This window comes from Stegastes partitus, unplaced genomic scaffold (genome assembly GCF_000690725.1).
Source record: "Stegastes partitus isolate 25-593 unplaced genomic scaffold, Stegastes_partitus-1.0.2 Scaffold72, whole genome shotgun sequence".
NCBI lineage: Eukaryota > Metazoa > Chordata > Actinopteri > Pomacentridae > Stegastes > Stegastes partitus.
Genome location: NW_007577803.1, coordinates 477,599 through 502,169, shown reverse-complemented (window position 1 = coordinate 502,169; position 24,571 = coordinate 477,599). Strand labels below are relative to the sequence as shown.

Here is a 24,571-nt window from a genome sequence, read left to right as displayed (position 1 = left end):
AATCTGGAACACAATGTGTGCTGGGCAGTTAACAGTTAAAATGCACAGCAGTCCGGTACTTTCAAACCACATGCTGAGCAGAGGCACACAAGCAAAACATGTAAAAGCAAAAAAGCCACAGAGGATGAAATATGGTCCCGCCGCACAGTGACACAGCTCTGTCAGATTTACATAAAGATCACCAGACGTGTTGCAAGATGCAGCGAGGGGGCAAAAGGGGGAGGTCTCTCTCTCACACACTGCCCTCTCCCCTCCCCTCCTCACCCGGAGACATGTGCGCTCGCCGTGCCAGCAGACAGCTTCAGCTCTCCAACAACCACTGATGCACTGCTGCTTTCTCCCTTCCCCTTCCTAGCCGTTCTCCTTCTTTCGTTTCGTCCCCACACTGCCTCTCATTCATCCCCTCTGTGCTTTCCCCCCTTCCTTGCCTCCACTCTGTCATTCTGCCCTGCACTTTTTCCTCAGGCGGATATAAAGGCAGGTCCTGTTGGAGGGAGAGGGCTTGTGTAATCTCTGGCTGCACATGAGCGCCCGAGAGCCGTCGCTGCAGCTGGAAAAGCAACGCAGCAGAGGACCCGCAAACACCTAGAGGTCGAACCCCGGGACGGGAGGAGGAAGAAGGAATACCTCTGAGGAAAGAAAGGAGGGAAAAAAGCAGCAAGAGATTGGAGTTAAGGCTGCAGGACCATGCCGGGCTCTTTGGTGCTGCTGCTGCTGCTGTCCCTGCTGGTGCTGTCCACAGGAAGTGATGCCAAAAGAATCAGGAAAAGAGGACTCAACCATAAGGTGGGGCTACTAACCTCACCTTTGACTTTTGTATATTTGTGCGTATTACTCACGTGAGCGTGTGGATTTTCTCTTTTTCTATCTAACGGCTGCTCTCAACATCCTCCAAAGTGGAAGTAGGTGAAAGCTCACAGCTCTGCAGTACAATACCGGCTCTGTTACCGAGAGGCGCTTCACACTGTCAGGGCACTTCTGTGGCTGAGGTGAGAGGTTTTCAAGCTGACCTGAGACCCAAAGTGAAAAAAATATAAAAGGATAGTAAAGCAAGTTAAGGAGACTTACTCAGAAGCTACTGTGGAAACTTTTGGGATGTAGTCCTGCGGAGATGAGCTGTCTTTGTGGTCACCGGTTGGTTGGTGCAGCTCAGAAATACAGTAAAATCCACATACCTGCATCTCTAAATCTACTTTTTTAACTCCTTATGTCGTGTTTTTTTTAATCCATTCAAAAGTTAAACCTTTAAAAACACCAAGTTGCAGTTTTGGAAGTTTTTACAGACTGTTTCTGAGCCTTTATCACTGATTTCAACTCAGATAACCAACTGGTAATGCAGTTTATATATCTATTGTACAGATAACTAAAACTTAACATGTGCTCTTTCTCCACTTCTATTTCTTCTGTTTCTTTTTATAGACATTATGGTTTTTATTCCACTACATATGATGTATTGCAATAGACAAGACAACCCCCAAAAAATATATGAAATAGTCAAAAAAATGAATGCTTATCACTTTTTAACACGTGATATTTTTTAAAGAAAGCGTCTGCTGAGTATTTCTGCTACTTCTTTACATTTTATTTGCACATTTTTCTTTCACCGATGGCGAACACAGAGTTTGCTTTGATTCTGAAGCATGAAAAATCTGCGCGGACAGGCGACGTTTTTGCGTTTTGATGAGGAGCAGAAAGAGTGTGCAGCAGGTTGGAATAAGTCGCTGATTTTCAGGTTTCCATATGAGTAATTGAAGGGCACACGGGGCGTTCAGGGTTTGTTGGTGTGTGTGTGTGTGTGTTTGTAGCGGATTATTAGGGCAGGAACTGAACTTGCAGACCAGGCCCCTGCTTGTTAGCTGGGCTCAGTTTAGCTGATTGATCATCTCTAACAAGGGCTCACTGTAGCGTGCTGCCTTCTCTCTCTTCTCTCTGCAACCTTTCATGCTTCAATGTTCTCACTTTCTGACTTGTTTATGCCCTCGTTGGCCCTCTCCTCTCCCTCGCTCTCAGCCTTTGTCTCTCTTCCCCCCTCTCTCGTATTAAATGGCTACTCTTGGACCCTTTTCCATCTCTCAGTGTGCCACCTTCCGTTTTCCCTTCTTCAGATGTCTTGCCTTTGTCTCCTCCTGCTCTCCGGAGGAGCCAAAAGCACCGTCTTTGCTGGACTCCGCTTCAAAGCTGCTGTATAATTGGAACATGCTGAGACGGCTGTACAGATGGAGTTTGCTTCTTTCCCCCTGAACCTTTTAATCATTCCATCTTTCAATCTTTCTTTTTTTTTCCCTCCACGTGCACACACACACACACACACACACACACACACACACACACACACACACACACACATTTGTGCTCCACTGCTTAACAGTGGAGACGTGCAGACAGATAAATTACAGTCGCTGAGTATTTCACAGAGACGCCGCGCTGTTGAATAACGCATCTTAAAATGAAAGTTGGCACATTTGTACCCAACCCAAGACCACCGGTGTGTTCCGGTTCTTGTTTTGCATTCTCGGTGCCGTGTTTTCAATATTTTATTGCACAAGATTTTAACCAGATTTGTCGATCTGGGTACATGATAAAGTTTAATTTGTCATAATTCATTCATCAACACATTGAAGAAAAGAATTTGCACAAGACTGTGTGACTCTGCAGATATGGAAAGACCGTTTTTGATTATTAAAGCATAATCTCACATGACAATATACATAAACGTATTTTTCCTTCTCTTTTGCATGATTCAGCCATAATGAGAGCAAACCTGAGCTGAACTAGTGAATACAAGAACACTTTCTAAAGTACAACGTCAGAGTTAAAAACGCACAACATACAGAGTGTAAATAGAGAGTGAGTGTCTATTCAGTCTCTTTTTTTTAACCTAAGCTGGTGTAATTTACTTAATTGCAGCACATTTGGAGAAAACTGCAAGTGGACAACATATCATTGCTGTCACAATGTGGGAATACAAACAGGTTTCTACAAAACGCATTTTAAAAACACAAGCTGAGCTTCAGGAAAACATGAAACATGTTACAGATTGAATTTTCAAATGCATTTAACTTTCAATAAGATCAATAAGCTTTCCTTTAATGCATGATGTCACTTTGCTACAGATGGATTAACCTCTGACTGTAAATCTCCAGTGTGTCCAGTGTAACCAGCAGACCTCCCAGCCCTCTTATGATAATCAAATGTAAAGAACACATTAGACCCAGGACCACAGGATCTGGACCCACTGACAGAAACTCTTCTTCTCTAACTAATTATGTTCATTAAGGGAAAAATAGGCTTAAAATTGTGATATTTTTTTTAAACTCACATTATTCTACATGTTTAATTCATTCACTGTTTTCTGTAACCGGATTCTGTTAAAAACAAACAAGTAAGAAATCTTCTCGGTGCCACAACGAAGCCACGTCTGACTCATCCAACAGTCACGTGACTGGAATTCTTTTTGGGTGAACTGCAGGCTGTGTTTACACAACCAGAGAGAGACTAAAACATCCTGGATCAATAAACTATTAACTCAAAATGGCTCAAAAAACAGAGGAGCAGGTTTTCAACAAGTTGTTGGAAGGTACATTTAGCAGAGTGATGGGCTGATGAGCAGAGTAGTGTGAAAAAAGTTTGTAGAGGTTGTAAAAATTTAAATGATAAAATATCTGTAGCATGTGCCATAAACTGGCCTTTTTAATAGGAAACACTGATCTGAATTTTGTCCTCACTCTCCTCGGTGTAGGTAAAAAATATATTATTTTAATGTAAGCAGACACTTTTTACATGAACTTTTTAATGCACATTTTGCCATTAATATGTTTTCAATGCCTCTCGTACAGTTTTTTAAGATAAGATAAGATATGCCTTTATTTTATCTCGCAGTGGAGAAATTCACATCGTTGTCAGCAGCGTTACACATAGAGATACACGCATACTATACAGAAAAATGTACATATAAATATAAGTAGAAAAAATAGTGCAACAAGTATAAAAGTACACATAAAAGGAGAATAGTGCAAATGGAAATGGAATATGAGAATAATAATTTTCTGGCATTGCCTTAAAATATTAACCCTCATGTGTTTGCAAAGCTTTTAATAGAAAAGTGTGTGTGTGACTTCGACTTACTCACACACTTTCCTAAGTCTTTCAAAATGCAAGCCAGATGATGAATGGCATACGATATAATGAGGGTGGTGAGGTAATAAAAAGACACTGAAAGCAAAAAGCCAAACTAAAAGCATTTTCATCCACATATAGTTCTGAAATAAGCACCTCAAGCCCCTCAGTCCTGAGCTGCACAAATGTACAAGTCTGACCTTCTTAACAAGTCATTGCTCCAGATTCCCACATTCCAGACTCCCATCCTAGACACCGACACACACCCCAACACACACACATAAACCAGATAGTCTCACGCAGCCACAACACAGTCTGGCCCAGACATCTGCCTGTACACGCCGGTGTCTGACGCTTGCATCATAAATCTCTACAGTTTCGTTTATGTGATGTGATGCGGATCGTTCTGACAGCACCTGCTATTACACAGAGGCCCCGCACACGCTCACAAACACTTGTGCTTCCTGTTCTCGGTCACGGCCGGCCGTTTGACTTCTGAAGCAGATCTGTGCTCTGCTGATGCCCTGGGGAAAATCTGGAGCTTTTGAGAAAGTGATCATTCGTAAAGATGAGTTCACTTCATGTGATTATGCTGCAGATATGAGAGGTGGAACGAAGTGAAGAAGTTTAAATGTTTGAGAATCGGTGTGTATTAAATCTAACTGAATTACTTCCTGACTCACAGCTCTGCGTGACCGTCCCGGCCACACGGTTAAATGTTGGTGATAATTTGTCTTGTTGTTCGCTGTTTTAAAGCCAAAGTCCTGCATTTATTTGCGAGAAGTTGTTCGCTGTTAACCCATTTTTAGTTTCTGTCTGGCTTCTAAGAAGAAACAACTGATAGCCATGTAGAAAAAAGTCTTATCCTGTCCCACATTTAGTGAGTTAATACATGTATGTACTTCTTCACAGTGAAAAGAATCAATATGTTAACATTAAATATAGTAGAAATAAGGCCTATAAAGTATTTTCAGCCATGTGTATTTTCTTAAGTCACTCAGATTGAGAGTTGTTGAATCCTGGTGCTCACAAATGAAGCACACTTACAATTTTAAGCTGTAGGAGATCTCAGCAGCACTGACGGGGAGCCACAACGGAGGAAGTTTACTTAAAAAGTGACTAATAGGTTATCAGCAGTTACTCACTTTGTCACGTTATAAACCACAAAACAAACCTGATTTGCAGGCAGTCGTGACTCAGGATTCAGTGACGCAAAACGCACAAACTTACCATCTCATTTGCAGCTCAGCTCATCAGCAGGTTTATTTGTTGGAGAATTTTATTTTGCGTCACCAGCGACCTTTATACTCAACACAATGCTGTGCGAGGATGAGCAACAAGCCAGAGGATGAGTAAACCATCTGTAGAGAACAACGATTACATTTCTGAAAGTTGATGTGACTCAGTAGCGAGTTAGTGAGTTCGTCTTTAGCTGCACCAGTCGTCCCTGCATGTCGTCACTACAGGCCGTTCTCCACTTCAAGAACCTGCAGGCTGTTTCAGGATGACCTAAACCGGCCCGTCGAAACTGTTTCAGGGCTGAAAATATTACTGGTACTTCTGAGTGGCTCCACAAAACTGCTGTGCGGTTCTCAGTGTTGATTAGTTTAACTTAGCTAAGACAAACTCTGACTGGTTAAACAGGAAATGGGCAATAAGCAGCATTTTTCTACCCCCTTAATATCCTTGACAAAAAGCAGTCTTCGGTTGCCATAGAGGTTAACATAACAAACCACAGTTGTTCCATTCCTTACATGCTCATAGATCTGGCGTTATATCCATTATTTCTCTTTGTCGTTATTTTGATTCACTCCGAGTTAACGTTGCGGTTGACGCTGTTGGATCCCACACCACAAAACCACAAAGGTCCGATTACAGGGCCGGTCATACACAGTGTTTGTGCCACCTCATGGCCAGTTCCTGCAGTAGAAACCATCACATATGATCGAGATTCAGGATCCAAATATTTTCCAGGCAGAACTTTTCACTGCTATGATCAGGCCTTAAGGCTGATCAACCGTCTAAAATTTGTCTTTAAAGTCATCTTTTACTCATTATTCCCACTCTGAGCGACACATAAACTATTTGGTGTCCTTTCTGTATGATCGTCTACAAAGATGGCAGTGATCCAGTTAACCAGTAGTTTTGTGACCTCGTGTTTGCAGCTCCGAGCAGGACTAATCCCGGTCAGATGACGCTGGCCTGCTGGTCAGCAGCACGTTACTGGACTAAACACTGGAGCAGATCACCTCTCAGCACCACGGCCTCACATGCAGAAACCAAAACAAATCAGTTCCACATCAACCGCTGGTTCGTTTTTGTCCTCTATCACGGCCACCGCTGCTGCTTCCTCTGGCGAGAACATAGAAGATGTTTCAAACTGTTTCCCCAACTCTAATTATCTGCCGTTAGTCTACTTCTGCTCTGCTGCGTACGCCACACCTCATGTGGGTTCAGTCTGTTCGTCTGCGTTTCAAGGTTGGACATCGCCTCTCTGCCGGCATGTTCAAGGACTGCTTCTCACAGCTGTGTATCTACCTGTTTGCCTTTCCATCATTCATTACTATTCTCATCCCTGACTGATTTACAGCCTGCCAGCTTAGCCCGCTGTGTCCCGATCTATCTGCGTGTCTGTCTATCTTTCTGTCCAACTGAATACGAGTCTACAGACAGGAAATTAGTCCTGACAACCCAAAAGCTAACCAGATGTGGGCCATGGACAGTTTCATGTTGTGATCTGGCAGGTTTAAGTTGACACTTAAGGTGAAAGAACGCAGCATTTCCTTGTTTATGCGGCCACACTCTTTGTCTGAGAGGTTGGGTCTGTTTCTTGTGAGCCTGCATGTGTTCCTGCACAAAGGAAGCAGAAAATCTTAGTATCTGTCTGAAATCTCTGCATGGAACCAGAAACGGTCTGATCTCGGTTCAGTCATGGAGCCAGACGGTGTCTCCAGCGGCTTCTCCACATAAACCACAGAGCAAGAGAATTTAAAAAAGAGTCAGGAAACACAAAATGAGCCGCTGAGATCAAACGTTACAGCCAGCATCATTCTGCTGATCTTCATCGCCAACAAGAGGGGACGAACTGGGGAGGAAGAAGTCAAGGAGGAAGGGCGACAGAGTGTTACAGACGGGGGTGAATAGATAAAGAGAGAGGGGAATATATATGCCCACAGATAGATATGAACATCACACACAAGCCTGTTGGCAGCGTCTCTACGGGAGAGCAGACAGGAGTGTAAACAAACAACGTGGAACATCAGAGAGATGACGTGATAGAGCTCAGAGCCCGTCTGGCATCAAGCAGCACGAGAGCAGAGACATGAGATGAGCCCCGAGAGTGAAGCAGCTACAGGAAAAGGTAAAGACAGAGTAATGACTTAAAGCAGAATCAGGATCAGTAGCACACATATAAAGAATGAATGAGTTTACTGCAGTGTAGTGTTTACAGCTACTCTCACAAACAGGAAGGACACGCTTGACCTTTCGTAGGAGAGCTCTGCAGGAGACACGGGGAACTGATCGGATGTGAGACAAGGGCAGACGGGAGCAGTCGTTATGTAATTATCCAATCAGGGCCGACCTTGTAGCGCTCATTCATGGGCCTAATTGTAGCAGGACATGTGCTGAACCGCTCTGTGTGAAAGTTTTGCAGAAATAGAGGACAAGCAGTTCTGATGCTTCTCTGGTGTTCGGTTTTGTCTTTAAGGAGACGTCTTCTGGTTTCACACATCAGGACTTCATGAAGTGAACTTTGAATGAACTGTTGGAAATCATTGTGTACTCTTTGAAGATATAACATCCAGAAAGGAACTTGATTATTTTTGGCCACTTGGACAAAGCAGAGCAAATTTTAACTTCAACATTGACGTATTACACTGACTGGTAGAGCCGAACTTGTTGCAAACAGTCGCTGACTTTGGTCAACACGGCATACCAGAGATACGCACACTCAGCAAACAAGATCCGCTCCTTCACCTTTTTACCCAAGGCCTCTCAGACTCCACTCATTCCTATTATTTGGCAGCAAAGGGATTTTTCACGTTGCAGTCACCACCAACTCTTAAATCTCATCCTGTGGCCACTAAAGATCTGATAGAGGAAATGTTTTTTTACTGAAACTCCACAGTTCAAGTTTCAGTAAAATGCAATGACAGAGTCTGAGTGAAAGTGAAAGCAGCATTAGGTGACTGTAAAAGCTTATAGCTGCAGCCAGTTGACTGTGTGGTCGATCCTAAAAGTCCTAAAAGGCTAATTTTGTGCACTCAGTTGATGCACACATACCACGCCAGAACATCTCATGATGAGGGTTGAGTTTTGTCTCCTTCACAAATAGACATGTCAGTAAAAATAAGACTTTACCACAACGTAGACAGACTCTGTAACAGATCAGATCAATGAGACTCACCAATAATGAATGGAATCCAAGTTTTGACCAGAATGTTAACAGGAGCTGAAGTTCCAGCTGTTTGTAGGAGTTTATTAAATACCTGCAGCATCAGCCGGCAGCAGAATCCAAATGAGTGTCTCCATCACAACTGGTTTTTGTGTGACTCCCTGAGATTTTTACCCTTATGAATAATTTCTAGAGGCACCACTGTATGAGGCCACAGACGGGTTTGTGTTCACCGCTGGAAAATAAAAGCTGCAGTGTTTGTAAAGTTGAAAAAAATCCCTTGAAAGTGTTCTATTGTTACATCAAGCAAACAGTCATTTAGTCGTGTTTCTGTCCACCTGATGCCAAATGTAACGCTGCTTTCATCTCTCTGTCGGTCTCCACTTGGTCTTTAGCGTCTAAATGCTTCACTATGTTCACCTGCTAGTTGGTCATTTGTTGAAGCTGAAATCAGCTAAAGATGCAAAAAAAAAAAAGTGGAGTAGAGATGAGAGGAACTGCAGAGTTGAGCAACAAATCTGTGTGATTGAAACCATTTCACGAGTTGATTAGAACAACATTAAAGAAGAAAGTCTTAGCGAAGGAATTCATAAACAAGTGTTCGGCGCCAACTTGTTAAAACAATGCAGTATTCAGAGCTACAGATGCATTTTGGTACAAAAAAAATACCCCAAAAGTTCTGAAGTACCACATCCAGCCCTGCAAGTGATGAGCAGTGATAATAAATGCCACTCCACACACATACCGCCCTGCAACTCTCATCTCAAAGCAATTTAGGCTAATGTGCACGATCGCAAATTAACTTTTACAAGCTGCAACTGAGCCCCTCATTGTTTCCCTCCATCATTCCATGGTGTAAATCCACTCCCAGCCTCACCCCCACTCCCAAATAACCATCCACCCACCGAGCCAGCAGATGCCAGAATGAATTAATGTGTGTTTGAAGCGAACGCGCATGCAGTGTGTGTGCGATGCCACCGTCAGCGCCAAACATTTGCTTTTGTTTTTCCGGGGCGGTTTGGGGGAGCGGTCGGTAAGCCTGCCAAATAAACAGCACAGTTTTAATGATCGTGTGCAACCCACAAAACGATTATCTAATTACAGATCTAGTGTCGTGTAAAAACACCAATTTCTCTCTCGCTTGCTCTTTCTGGGGCACCACGAAATGTCAACGGAGAAACTCACCCACACGACGGAATATTAAAGTCAGAAAACAACAGATTCTGTGATTGTGCTCAATCGTCACAGCCTGATGACAGATAAACAAACCGAAAAAAATAGTGGATTAAAAACTTTTTGTGACTGTTAAGCTAAGTTAGAATGTAAAGGAGCTCAAAGAAACACACCTAACAGCACCTTAGCCGGGGCCTATAATTAACAAATCCTCAAAATGTTCTTCTGATGTACAAGTGAAATCCATAAAACAACACAGTGCTGTTCCCTTTATGGCGTTCAAAAGGAAAGCGTGGAGCGAGCTTGAAATCTGATCGCACTGCGGCTCGTATGAGAAAATATCAGAGTTAATGTTTAGTCAAAGGCAGCTGCGCTTCTCGGGGTTTTGTTGTAATAATCCCCATGTGGACAAAACCCACAACAATAAATTGCCACTTATGCTGCGGCACAAATCATGTGTTATTCGATACCAGTGGTGTAAAATAGCAAAACAAGTCCTTCCACATGAAACCTAAGAGGAAGAATCAATTAGAAAAAAAAGGCTGCAGCTCAGTAAAAGTGATGAAATAACTGTGATATCCAGCGCAAAGCATGCAGGAGCAGATCTTGAGGAAAAGAGTGCATGCAGGCCCTCAGTTTGTGTTACCGGAGCGGCTGAAGTGCTCCTTTGCTTGGCTCAGGGACCTGTGGCCTACTTTCTCGCTCTCAGCCTCACCAGGGAAGTGTTTGTTCCCACAGTGAATCACCTTCCCAGTCCGAGTCAAGACGTTAGCAATCAGGCATGCGTAATAAAACCAAACTTCTCCACCGTGCTGAGGAGTTTCTCGTTCAGATTCATTACTGCCCTCTGGTGGTTGAAAACCTGCATGGGTACTTCTATTAACAGAAAGTAGGATCAGTCAGTGCAGAGACTTCTTTCATCTTCATGCTGTAGTCTCACCTACAGATGTTCACAGTATCTCTTCACCTGGTCTGGAAGTTAAAGTTCATCTGTGTAAAAATGCATCACTCATCTACAGTCAGGCTTAGAGCTGAGTCTACTGCAATATGCACAAACTGCATGCAAATCAACAAAACACAAAAACTTTTTAACAATTTGACCGCTTACTTTTGCTGTCGCTGCTACTTTCATTTTTTCTTTGCAACATATTTCAGTGTTTATTGTGTTTTAGCATTTCTTCCTAAAGACCCGCTCGAGCTAAATCAAGTTTTTTTTCTACCTTGTTAACGTGTCCATATGGCATTATGAGAGACAAGAGGGGCAGGGACTTTATACGATAGTAAATTCCAGAGGAAGCAATGATGTCGAGTTACGAAAAAGAAAATCTAAATATTTAACTTGGATACACAGAGAGGATACGGACTTTAAATCAGTGGCAGTGCATTTTTAGGCCATCAAACTTATCCAGCGTCGTACATCTACTAGATGGATGAGCATGTTGTAAAGGAATCCCAGGTTCATAGACGGTGTGTGTGTTCAGGATTTATGAACATCGTATGAAACAAACACAGAGATTAAATGTGTTCTCTAGCGTTTACACATTCCTGTGGAGTTATGCAACACGACTGTTTTTCTGCTAGCGTGTGTTTTTTTGATATCTGAATCTCATCTGGCACCGATGAAGGCCTGGCCTGCACACACAGTAGTTTCTCAGGTTTGGTTAAGCCAACTGGAAAAATAACATGTTTAATTATGCAATCTTGTTAAAGTGACTAACTGAAAGCTCGTGTGTCTCGTGTTTGGAGGGTTTTTAATTCATTCTACCAGCTTTTGATAGACCTAGAACTTCTACTGATGCTATTTAAAGTCACAGCGAAGGAAGGCCAGGAACAAACCACGTGTCACTCATAGTTTGGACTTTCTCTGTCTTTCAGGACTACGAGTACCCGAACCACCCCCAGTCCACACAGCACCAAAAGAACGACCGGTGTCCACCTCCGCCCCAGATGCTGCCGGAGCGAGCCTGCGAGGTGCCGGGCTGTCGCTCAGACTCGGAGTGCGAGCGCCACAAACGCTGCTGCTACAACGGCTGCATCTACGCCTGCTTGGAGTCTGTTCAGCCGCCACCAGGTCAGCAGAACCAACAGACGGGGTTCGGGTCTGGAGATTGGCACAGGGCTTAAGATTTTGGGTTTTTAACTTATACTGTCTACATATATACTGTATACTTATATTATTATGAACTAAAAAAGCTTGGAAATTAATGAGTTTCCGTCTTTGTTGCAGTCACTAAGTGTGCGTTTGTGTGTTCTTGGCAGTGCTGGACTGGCTGGTGCAGCCCAAGCCTCGGTGGTTGGGAGGCAACGGCTGGCTGTTGGACGGTCCTGAGGAGGTCCTGCAAGGTGAGCACACACCTGACTTGTTGGTAAGCTCAGCGGGAACAAACACTTGTAACTCTGGATAATCAGCGTGCAAGACTGAAACTCTCGGTGATCCCGCTGCAGCTTAGCCTTCACGAAATAAGCCTCCACAAATCCTTTAAATGCTAATGCAGTCCAAACTTTGCTCATTGAATATGAGCAAAACAGGTTTCAGTGAGCACATTTGCTGACATCTCACCAGCTTCCACTCACTTGGGGGCATTTTAGGACATTTGTGGTGTTTCTGTGTTTACAATGCAATGAAAAAAAAATCACTCATATTGTAAAACCATTAGTAAAAATCAAGTTTAGTTACCTTCCTGTAGTTTAGGATCAAATATAAATGGAAATATGTGTCAGAAAACCATTAGAGAGACAACCTTAAATGCAATGCCTCCATGTGTATTTAGGCCTATTTTCTCCTGATCAGCCAGTTCTTCTTTCCCTCTGTGAATATTAAAGCTTTGAGGAGGTTTTTCACACAGAAGCCACCAGATGAAGTAGGCTCCTGGTGTTTATGGTGTCATCTAATGCTTATCTTTCATGTACAAGCTGAGGCCTGCAGCACAACCGAGGACGGAGACGAGCCTCTTCACTGCCCTACAGGCTACGAATGTCACATCATCAACCCAGGAAACCCCGCCGCTGGCATCCCTAACCGGGGACAGTGCATCAAGCAACGTGGCAACTCTGGTACGGCTACAAGGTTTTTCATGACTTGTAGATGAGTTATTACCCACATGGCCACAAATCGTCTCCTATCTTGAGTTAATTCCAACAGTTAACCTGCTGTGAATCTGAGCTAATAGAACTGCTCCCAAAAGTTTGAGCTCTTACTCATTCATTTGTCCTTTATTTATCCCTTATTTATACTCAGAATGTATGAATAAGAAAATAAACAACGATGGATAAAAAATGATTAAAAACATTAAGATTACATAGAGCAATAAAAACACAAAGCAAATGGATCAACTAAACAGCAGGAGGTAGAATAAGACGACGTTAAAAACCTAAATTGACTAAATGAGTCCAGCCGTAGACTGCTGTCTGTTGTCGGCTTCAGACTGTGTGTAATTGCAGGTTGCAGATGCACAGTGATTAAAACCGTGTTCTCCGAGTTCAGTAGAAACACCTGCATGTACAACGTGATCCAGTAATGACTGTGTTTGGTAAGAGCCCTCATTAGAAGACAGCAATGAAGTAATGTAAGGCAGTAAAATACCAGTAAAGGCATTATAAATAAACAACACCCAGTCTCTGTCATCCCCTAGAGACAGGGAGGGCCACCCAACTTTAGAGCTCATGAGTGTTACAACTATCAGCCCAAATATGCATATATAAAATGTTAATGTAATCCCCCACTGATTACTAATTTATTCCATAAAAGAAACACATTTTTTGTCTTAATTTGCTTGGCCCCCATAAATCTTTCAATATTTGTGCGCGTTCAGAGTAGAGATGAAAAAGTATCATAATTGGCATCTTGGCAAACATCGTGTACTCAGTTTAATCTCCATCAAGACATAATTTATGGTTATTTATGTGTTTGTGAATCAGCAAAGCAGTACTGAAGGGATTAAACAGATGAACGTACAGCGTCGACACAGTAAAAAATACATTAAAAAATGGTATCATCTGCATAAAGATGAACTTCATATCCAGTTACAGAAGAAACCATATCATCCATATAAAAAGCGAACAGAACAGGCCCCAGGACGGAGCCTTGTGGGACACCTTTGGTAACAGCTACACACTGGTGCTCATATCTCTTCATTATCATGATGATTTTATGACGAAAACTTTAAGTTTTTAGTTTTCAAATGTCGGATCTAATTGGCTTTTAAACAAGCATGCAAAGTGCAGCGAGCATAACAAGGAGATCAGATATCATCTTTTTGTTTCGTCACTACATTTTGGTCATTTCATCCACAGATGGACGAGGCTTGAGGCACAAATACTTCAAGGACTACAAGGACTACTTGGGTAAGTAGAGTAAGTGGACAGCTAGAAGCCTGTACTACTGTTGAATATGAATTTAAAATAATCTTCCTGGCATCACGATGTTTTTTATTTTTCCGGCTAGGTACTGGTTCCAACAATGCAGTAGGCTACGAAAAACATCATCACAAGCACCTGGGATGAAGTATGTTTCCAGCCACTTTGAACTACGATATCTCTTTCATCGATATCGTCCTTTAGCTCAAGCCTGATGTTGTTTTTTATTATGTCTGCTCTCAGATCAACAGACCTCAGCCTTATCTACGACCATAACACAACCTCAGACATCAGCCCAGTCCTGTCTGAGCTGCTCACACCTTATCCAGGATCACATTTGACCTTTTTAACTACACCTACAGCTGCTACCTCCTCTTTGCAAAGCCCCGTCTTGCGGTCTTTTCTTCAGTCACACATCTGGGAGACAAGTCTGATGCACCTACAGCGCACAGCCAAAGAAATACGTGTTTTATTTGTCTGCCTGTCTGCAAAAGGAAGCACAAAGGGTGTTGATGCTGAAGCAAGGGGAAGAGAGAGCAGGGTGTGCACCAAAGCTGTTTGTCAAAAAATCTCAAAGGAAATAAGGAGCCTGTGCCATTTTTCATTTCTTTGCAGGCCTCTCCCTCCCTACAGCTCATTCTTATTCTCACACACAGACATGCTCTCTAACCTTAAGGCCGGTCAGCAGGGAAAATCAGGACCATGTGGCCCTCGTACTGAGTCTCAGAAGGGCTGCGCTCAAAATTCTTTTCTTTCTGAAATCTGGAAAGTTTTACAGGCAAAGACGAACAAAGTTCAGGTGTAGTCGGTGCATCATTAGATCAAATCCAAATGTGATTTAATATTTGACCTGATAACTCCAATTAAAGTAATCGATGCCATGTGAGTGTGTGAACCGGGACAGTTTTGTAGGATTTAGCACAGCTGTAGAGTTGTTTCATCCAACAGATGGTGACTGTGACTTTATTGCTATGAAAAGCAATAGTAAAATGAGACAGATTAGTTTATTTCAGATGCTAATTTGAGATACTTCATCTGCGGAGGAAGAAAGCTTTAAAAGTTTAAATAAGCCTACAGAAGGCAAGTTTTACTAATTTTAAGTTGAATATTCCTTTAAAATTAAACTCTGCATAGATCGTATCTGGATTTAATTTGTGGAAACAGATTTGCTGCAGTGATGTCTTTAATTGTGGAAGTCATACAACAAATATTTACCAGCTCGATGTGATCATTTCATCATTTTCATGTGTTTTTTTGTGTGTGTTAGGTTCCGACAAACACAGTAATGGTCAGTAATAGTCCCTGATGCAGTACAAACGTGACAACGAAACAGGAATTTTGCACAGTGCAGATATTTTTAAACCCATCGTCGGCTTTATTCACAAACTTTCCGTGCTTCAGTGAACTGTTCAGGTTAAACTGCCTCTGTTAAACGGTGCTCCGCTTAAATGCTGCCTATAACGATAACAGGAGAATAAGCTGGTCACGTGATAAGCTGAAGGTGTGAAACAAAAGCATTCTCTGTGCAAAACTAAAGTGATGTGTGAATGTTACTATCCTACTGGTGCTGCCTTGTTTATTCTAAATAAACCACATTATTGGAGTTGTGTCTTCTTCTTCTTCTTCTCAGTACTCGAGCCAAGCCAAGCACGATGCTGCAGCAGTATGATGTGCACACAGTCTTACTAGCTCAGACTTAGCAGTATTTAAAAATGATGCAGAAGATCAAAATAGCATAGTTCTTTGTATTTGTGTTCATGTCCTGCTTCCTCGTGATTCTATGACATTAGACTCGTGCTACACAGCATCAACCAGACTTCAGTATTTAATTTACAAGTAGTGACATCAGTTAGTTTTTACAATAAGGCCCAGACGCTTTGAGGAATCTTTGTAGGATATCCTCAGCAAAATCAAAAATGGTTTACTCGTATATCATTGTCTGGAAATCAGCACAAAGAAAGGATTTGCATGAATGACTCTGAGTAGACTTAACAACCCAGTGTAAGGCACAACAAATATAAACTCAAGTAGAGGTAAAAGGAGTTTTGGTTTGTAAAGTAATCTGGCCCAAAATGGTCAAGAAAGACTTATTGTATCAGCCTCACTGCTCTACCTTTTATATATGGTGCTCAGTTCACACCTGTACCACTTCAGCCCTACCATCATACGGCACCGTGACCTATTCTATGACCTCGATGCAAACAGAACTGCAAACAACATCCCTGTACACACTACAAACTGGTTGGCATTTATAAATGTCTCCTTTAGAGGATAACATTTGAAGTCACTCCTGAATCCTTTTAAAAGAAAAGAAACATTCATCAAAAAAAACAAAAAAAAAACAAAACCCCTCCACTTGGTCCGGCCCAGTGATGTCACTCTGTGGTGCCAAAAATCCAGGAAGTGCCGGCCGGCCTTCTCCCAAACACAAGTCCTGCAGGATGGGTCAGAACAAAGGAGCAAAGAAAGGTAAGTATGAACTAAAGAACAAACAGTTAGACCATATTTGACCTGTAACTTAGTACCGGGTAACTGAAAGTAGTCGGTGGCTGCGTTTTGCTGTAATCCCCGCCCCGCCACACCGCAAGAACTGCTCAGATATGGGTCGAGGAGCATGATAAAGAGCCCAAGGTGTTGATCCAGCCATCAATTGGTAGGACCCACCCTAGAACCCATAAGACCCAACACCTCGGTGCCAGACACCACAGGACATCCCATAAGGTCCCGTATGTTGGAGCTGTTTTGGCAGCACATCGGAGATCTATACAGTATTTAGAGGGTGGTTTTTAAAGCTGTGGCTGTCCAATGCACATCAATACAGAGCAGTAAAGCACAAGGAGTTTGGAGTGAGGTGATGAATGTTGTTCTTGATGGGCTGCTTGTGTCTCACAATGTACTGCTGCTACTGTTATGTTTACCTTTAACCAGCTACTACTATTACTGCCTGCACAATACAAGATAAATACTCGATTTTAATGTTTTAAGTTTGGTCTGTATGGTGAAAGCTTGACTGTGGCCCGAGCATTCTGACAGGATAATCAAGTGTCTGCGTGTCTGTACAGGGAGGCAGGTGTTGGCTTTCAGTACAGTAGCGTCCTCTGGGCCATTAGTGGAGCTCTGTTTGGACTTTTGGGGGATAAAGCAGAGTATTATTTCACAATACAGAGACAAATCCCACATTAATATTTCATGCCGTGACCTATCAATTACAGGTGTCTGACGGAGGGCTTTTCCTAACTTGTCTTCATCTTTTTATTCTCTCCACCATCTTTTCATTACGTTTTCATACCTCTTAGCTACTTATTTAGGTCAATTTTATTGTTTCATTACAAAACAAACTGAATATGTAAGTCACATTAACATTTGCAGTAATGTTTTGGAAAAAATAAATAACCAACGTTTTCAGAAAGCATATTATAACATATGTTTGTAAGAATATTGGTGTAGTTTGAAATCCTGATGTAGAATTTGTACAGTCACAGGTTGGGTGGTGTGTTTAGGCAGAGCTGCTGACTGTGTGCCATTTACTGAGAGCTACAGTAGGAGGAAAATGTATAGCCCAGTGGGTGTCCAGCTCCCTTTGTCTCGTGCTCTCTGTCGCGCGCGCGCGTGCACGCCCCAAAGCACCTGCCTGAAAGCTGCGTCAGAAAAAAAAAGAAAAAAAAGGGAGAATCAAACCGCCAGTGAGCCATTTGCGTTTTGGATTAACCGGCGGTGGGGACGCTCAGCTGCGCAGAGGCTGTCCGCCGTGCGTAATTTACCGGCTTGGAGCCCAAACAGTAACTTTTGGGCATGTCACGCGTGAGCGCTTCATCACTGCCACCTTGTTGATTGTTTCACCATGAGCGCACCGAACAAGTCTTCAGAGAAAAGGTCAGTGTGATACTCTCTTAGACGTTTGTGGGCAGAAAAATGCATTTTATTCCATTTTACGCACAATATTTCCATAATTTCTTTGATAGTAAATCTATAAAATGTCTATCCAGTCGTTTTCAGAATTAAAAGCATCTTCCTCTTGCAGTCATTACCGCACATATTTGCTGAATAAAGCATTTTTTCCTATTGAAAGTTTAGCACCAGAAAGCTCCTGAAGATGTCCTAGACGTGTTAAATATAGAGTAAACATGTGCCCAGAAGGTGTCAGTGTAGTTTGTGCAAAAGGCTGCTCCAGAGGAAGCCTCCTCGTCCCGCAGCTGTAACTGTCTATAAGAGAAAACAGCTCAGAAATCCATGTCATCTAAATGAATGTGGTTTTGATATGCATCCCGTTTCCCTGAGTCAAGGGCAGTAAGGGCAGCATTAGTTCCTTTGTGCTAGAGATTTATTTTTGAACCCTGAATCAATGGGTATTGGCATCTTTGACTAATAGTTTCCATGCACATGCTGTGCACTTAAATTAAACTCTGATATTTTTTTTCCTTTGGACAGAATTGGATCCAAAAACAAGCTGGAAAAGCTGTTGAAGGAGAGAAAATGCACCTTTCCACTGCTGATCAAGGTATGAACACAGCAATTCATTTCTGGTGAATATATTATTTGCCATTTTTTAAATTGTTTATCACGTCTTGGACACGTTTTATTTTCTTCGCTAGCCCAACAACTGGGTGTATTACATAAGTTGTAGTGGTTGCTGTGTTTTTGTGGGGTGACGACGTGGGGCTCCAAGCAACCGAACACTGTGTTCATCTGCGGGCCATTAAATAAATGTTATTTGGGTGATTGTGTGGACTCAGCAGAAGTGATTTATTAGGGAACATACTCTGCCTTGTGATGTTCTTGGCCAGCACGGCTAAACCATCCGAGAAAGGTGCTCCATTCCTGTTTGTTGGGAAGAGCAGAAGCACCCAGCCCTGGGTCACTATAAGGCCACATACTGTACTTCGTCTGACGTCCACGTATGTTAACCCTATCAAATCTTCTTCCTGGAAAGCCCCACGGCTTTCAGCTCGGCCCTACAAGGACACATCCATGCAGCAGTGGACCGATTCACACCCCTCCCTTCCTGCGTGGAAGGATTAGCGTGTTTCAAAGCCCCTCGGACCTCCCTCACCGGCTTCCTATGGGACACTTTTCTACTTACTGTTGATTAAACTTTTTAATGCAGTTTGGATCTCTTTGCCATTAGCAGACGAACCAGTGGAGCAGGAATGACTAAATCCCTTAGATGTGGACACGCTGCACAGGAGGATACGTCTCACTCCAAAGCTACCTGGGCTCAGGATTCATTCAGGATCTATTTATAAATACAGTAGGGATGGTTTGTTGAGGAAAATAGATGAACATGGAGGCAAACCAGAGCAGATAACACGAATATGGGGAATTAGGGAAGTCCATTAGAGAAGTTTAAATGAAATAATGGCTCATTTTTGCATAATATGTGTGAGGGAGGGTGGATTTAAATGATCTATACGGAGCAGGTTGAGGCACAGTAATAATACAGGCCACCTTCATTTTAAAAACTCCTGTCTTGTATGTGCAGTGCTGCACACTGCAGAGTGGATTGACTGAACTCGTCAATGCTGGAGTCCCAACACAGCCCTGCTTAATGCTTTGATCCCCAGACTTAAAAAGGCCCCCTCTCGCAGATATTCTCATTAATTAGCAATAGCTCTCCCCGCAGGTTGTTAAGCCAAAAAACACTCAAGATAAGAGCACTGAAAATCTTTGAACATCAGAAACTGGATCGAGCAGTGTGTCTAAATCATCATTTCAAGCTGCGAGGAGTGGACTGCACACTCGGTGTGTCAGTTCAAAAGACCTTCTTCTTTTTCTAAGTTCGGATATCGATGCACATCGTTGCATAAACACTGACGCAAGCGGATCCTCTCAGCAGATGCACTGTATCCCTTTAAGACGTGAAACACCCCTCGACCGTAGCAGCAGTGTGCTTTCATGTTTGTTGCTTTTGCACAATCTGACTCATCGCTGAAGTCCACTTTCGTCACTGAGGCTTTCTTTTTATATCTTACGGTGTTGTCAGACTCCTCCAATGATAAATGCATAAGAACTGCACGGATGAAATTCAGGCGTTCATCCGCTCACCGAAGCCAAATGTTTAGAGTTTTTACGAAAATATAAAACTGTAGTCCTGGTGCTTCTTTGTCGGATGAGTTTATTATATTCTTGAAGGTTTTTATTTTGCGTCACATCTTGTAGGAAGCAGGCTTGAAACTAGAGCTACAAATAAAGATTAATTCCTGATTCATCTGCAGAATATGACTTTTCTGAATCTATTATTAGTTTTGTCAGAAAACAGTGGCTGGATTAGTGTTTTCTCAGCATCTTCAGCTACCTGAAATGCATGATATTCAGTTTACAGTGATCAGAATAGTGACAGATTATTTTTCTGTTTATCAAACTGACATGACATGATGTCAGATCATAACCCTGATTTATTTTTTTAATGCACTTCATGACCCGCTCTAGAGGATTGTTTATCAGAGCCATCCTCCTGGCCCGGCCGTCACCCCCGCAGACTGTGGAATAAGGAGTGTGTCGCCTTTTTATTCTGATGAACCCTGCCCCTGATAGGGTTTCTCATCACTGCTTTGTCCCTCGTTGACACCGGATCCCCTGAATTAAAGCAGGTCACTTAGAGATAGAGCTCACTGAGCACAGGGTTCACACTGCCACTTTGCTGCGCATTGGTGACTGTGCATAAATTACGCTTCAGCCTTCTCTGCTCATTTCTATTTCTGTCTTGGTGCATTTTTGTGTTCTGCCAGGTGGTCAGCTCATGCCATGAACATGTTTATGCATGCATGTAGGCATCGGTGTCAGCCAGCAGGAATGGCTCGTTGTCAGGGCTGTCATATGTCCCGTCAACATGTGAACTTACATGTTCGAGTGCACTGAAATACCCCCAGGCATAGCAACACCCTCACTGCTGCGGATGACTTTCATCCCTCTCACCGGTCAGCACACGGCTGCAAAAGCCCAAACAGCGCCTGGTCCTGTCATGGCTGAGCCCGTTCGTACTGCTGTGTCACAGGTCGCCATGGTGAGGAGATGTTGTGGTGCCGCGCCACAGAGGACGGCTGGACGGAGACACCCCTCGAGTCTGATAAACATTAATTGGCTCTACAAAGAATGCTGGGTAAACAGCCACCCGGGGAGTTTAGTTAATGAGTGCCCGGCTGGATGCATGAAGTGTCTGTTTTCCTTTAACTGTGAGTCATGCGATACAGAGCTGCAGGGTATGCCAACGTCCTCCCCCGTCGCACCCTCTCCTTCCATCTCCATAGGCTCAGGAGCATTGTTGTGTAATCTGGTCTTATCTAAAATATTCTTATATAAGAGGACCAGGCTGTTGTTGTTGTTGTTGTGGTTTTGCCTCCTTCACATGTACAAGGTTTTACGGCTGAGTTTTCAAATCCTGGAGTCATTTTGCAAACAAATGCTGCAACTAAAGCTGTAATTAGCAACAATCAGGCTTCACCTCAAATTTGGCCTTGTGCTCATTTCAGACTGAATATTTACTGTAGCTGCGTAAATAAATAATCATATATTTCCCATTTTCTTTGTATTTAAGTTCAATCATTAATATAATAAAAATACTGAGACATTTAGTTACGCCAGGAAATAAATGTAAAAATGTACAAAACCAGAAAAAGTTCTTTTTCTTTGTTGTTTTTGCTGCAAAGTACCACATAAATGCAATTTCTTCCTTTTGTTCTTATCGTTACTATTGTGAAAGTCCCCTTCAGTAATAAAGACTGATAATTGTGTTACATAATCATGGTCACAATAATCAGGATTAACCTCTAAGCCATGCCCGTGTTGGTCACGGTGTGTCAGTGTCGACCAGTAGGATCCGTCGAGCCAGAAAGGCCCGATCGCCAATTCAGTTGATTACATCTGAGTCTGGGATAATAAAGCCTCTAGAATCTAAGATGGGATTTTCTTCACAGACCCGTGTTTTGCTTACACTGTGCACGACGGTGTCGCCTTTAGCATTTGGCACCCAAAGACAACAACACACATTGTCCACATGTGCCTCGCATGTCATCCGATTAAATCCTGCAATTTGCACTAATTGTTACGATTTGATGGCGGCGTATTGTCTGTCTCCGTCCCGCTCGGACGTGGGGTCTTTTGTGTCCAGGCGGTGACAAAAGCGTATCAGAGTGCAAAGTTAGTTGTGGAACGTGACAGGAGAGTCGGTGCGTAGGGGTCAGACAGGGCTGGCGGCGCTCATCTTACCTGGGTGACGAAGCTCGCCTCTGCCCGTCACCTCTGTGGCACCATGGAGACGGGCGAAAGGTTTCAGATAATATGTCAACCATAACGTGGCTGGTTTTTGCAATAGATGTAGGATTGGAAAGTAGAGAGATGGGCGATGATTTCTAGGAAAGACAAAAGTGGAAAACGTAATGCGGTGACTTGCTTTGTGTCGCCGAGAGCTTTTGGTTCACCGAGGGCGACACTAGAACCATCTGCAGACAAGGTGTGTGGCCTCGGAGCTGCCAGAGATGCCAGGACTTCATCACTCAGACAGGCCTGACTGCATGAGCACATTGCCCTCCATCCTCAGGTTCTCAAACCTGGCAGGGCAGAGTCTGGGGCATTCAGGTCACTCAGCACATGATAGGGGCTGAAGCCTTCGGTGTTGTGAGCATATTTAGCGCTGAAAACCTACGACGCTCACATTTCGATTATGGAGATAAACGCCACACCTGCCTCAGCTGTCTCGCGGGCGGGCCAGTCACTTCACCTGATCAGGTTCATTGAAATAACAGTGACGTTGTGCGCGGCGAGCCGAGCCAGACATGGGGCCCTGGGTCAGGCCTGGTTCCAGGAATGGGAAGCAGCAGATCTTAGATGAAAGAATGATTAATGAGGTAAGACTTCTAACTCTGTGACAATTTGGAAAGACGGACTTCTGACGGCAAAGTATATAAATTATAGGCAACGGTGTCTCAGTGGAGCTGCGCCTGAGTGTTATTACTGCAACTATAACACACAATATGAGAGATATTGAATGTTTTCTAAGCGTTTTCTCCTGGGATGTTGAGTGAAATAATGACAGAAGTTGCCTTTTCTATTATTCTGCTTTATTGGAACTTCATCATGCCTGACTGTTTTGCCATCACCTTACCTGCATTGTCCAGTTTCTACGTGCAGTATCATTTTCTGAGCCGTGTATTGATCACTTGTTGATTAATGTCTCGTGCTGCGGTGCAAAAGCCGAAGAGACAGTAACAGAAAACTGGAGGAACAGGGTTTCTGAAGTCTAGCCGTGTGAAAGAGGTTTTGTTATGAGCTGTGGATTGGTGCGAAGAGCTCCCAGAGCAGTCGTCTGAGGCTGAGTTTTTTAAGCCATTTAGGCATTAAACAAAAGGGGAGACGAGCATTTTGTCTGTGTTTCAGATTAGCCTAAAAAGTAAAGGATTAATTTTTTTAGTCCCCAGTACAATGCTATTATAAACAATATCATCAGCTAAACAAGGCCACAGAAAGTGACCCGTGGCCCAGTTCTGGTAAATAATTATGTTTTTTTGGTGCCAGTCTGGGTCCCCGTCTGATAAAGAAGACAGACAGGCGGCTCTTGTACGTCTGTTTGTGGTTATTGCGGTACACGAGGTGATGTGCGGTGCGTTATAGAGCACGAGAGGATTATGTGCGCGCTGCATGTGGGTGATCTTGGCAGGAAAGTTGACACAAATATGAGGCAGTAGGTCAACCTCCAATCAGCTATCCCACACAGACATGTGATTTTAAATTAAAGTGATCGTAAACAAGGATCCTCAGTAAGAGACACAATCAAGGGAAATTGAAATTTAAAAAGAAAAAAAAGAGTTTAGTGAGTTTATTCTGCAACTTTCTGCTGCAAAATATGACAATGATTTAAATAACTAGCAAAAAAAATGTGACTGAAAAATTTTATTTAAAGTAGATATAGTTTATTCCTTGAAACATCAGTTAAAATGTGCATTTCAGTACCATTTTTCATACATATTCCATTTTGAGTAACTGTCCATTAATGGTACCAATAATTATTTGTAAAGACAACAGACATTTTTATCTTGTTTTGCTTCGCTTAGTTTGTTCAGTTATTATTAGATGGCACATTTCTATACTGCCAGTTATTTGTTATTTATCAGGTTATGAGCTGAGCTGCTGTTTACAGAACAGGCTGTTCCACGACGATGCATTAACCCATTTTGACATTGACTTGTGCTCTCGTAGGACACAACCTCATTTAAGATGTCTGTGTTTTTGTCTCCCCCTCTTCACCCTGATGGAGCAAACCTCTCCACGTGAAGACCACTCAATCTTCAGCTGCGTCCTCGACTACAATCACACAAACACTCTCTTCTGCTCACAAACTCACCCGGTCCCTTAGACGGAGGATAATCAGACTAACATTTAGAGTTTTTCTTGATTGTAATTACTGTCATAATGACAGCCTAGCGGATGTTTTTTCAGCGCTCTGCCTGTGTGTGGGTTGTTCATCAGTTATCAGCATTGTATCTGTTGCCTCTGTGCAAATGTCATCTTCCACGGAGTTTCAACTCCATAGAGTTCAGA

General features: G+C 42.9%; 1 protein-coding gene across 1 annotated transcript; it reads left to right on the top strand.

The window, feature by feature from the left end:
* Nucleotides 1-289: 289 nt before the first annotated feature.
* On the top strand, nt 290-15,644 carry wfdc1 (WAP four-disulfide core domain 1). The gene is made up of 7 exons (XM_008276448.1): nt 290-786; nt 11,561-11,756; nt 11,945-12,028; nt 12,599-12,739; nt 13,979-14,029; nt 14,130-14,189; nt 14,285-15,644. The coding sequence occupies exons 1-6, from the start codon at nt 688-690 to the stop codon at nt 14,186-14,188; spliced, it is 630 nt and encodes a 209-aa protein (XP_008274670.1). The 5' UTR covers nt 290-687; the 3' UTR covers nt 14,189; nt 14,285-15,644.
* Nucleotides 15,645-24,571: the final 8,927 nt, after the last annotated feature.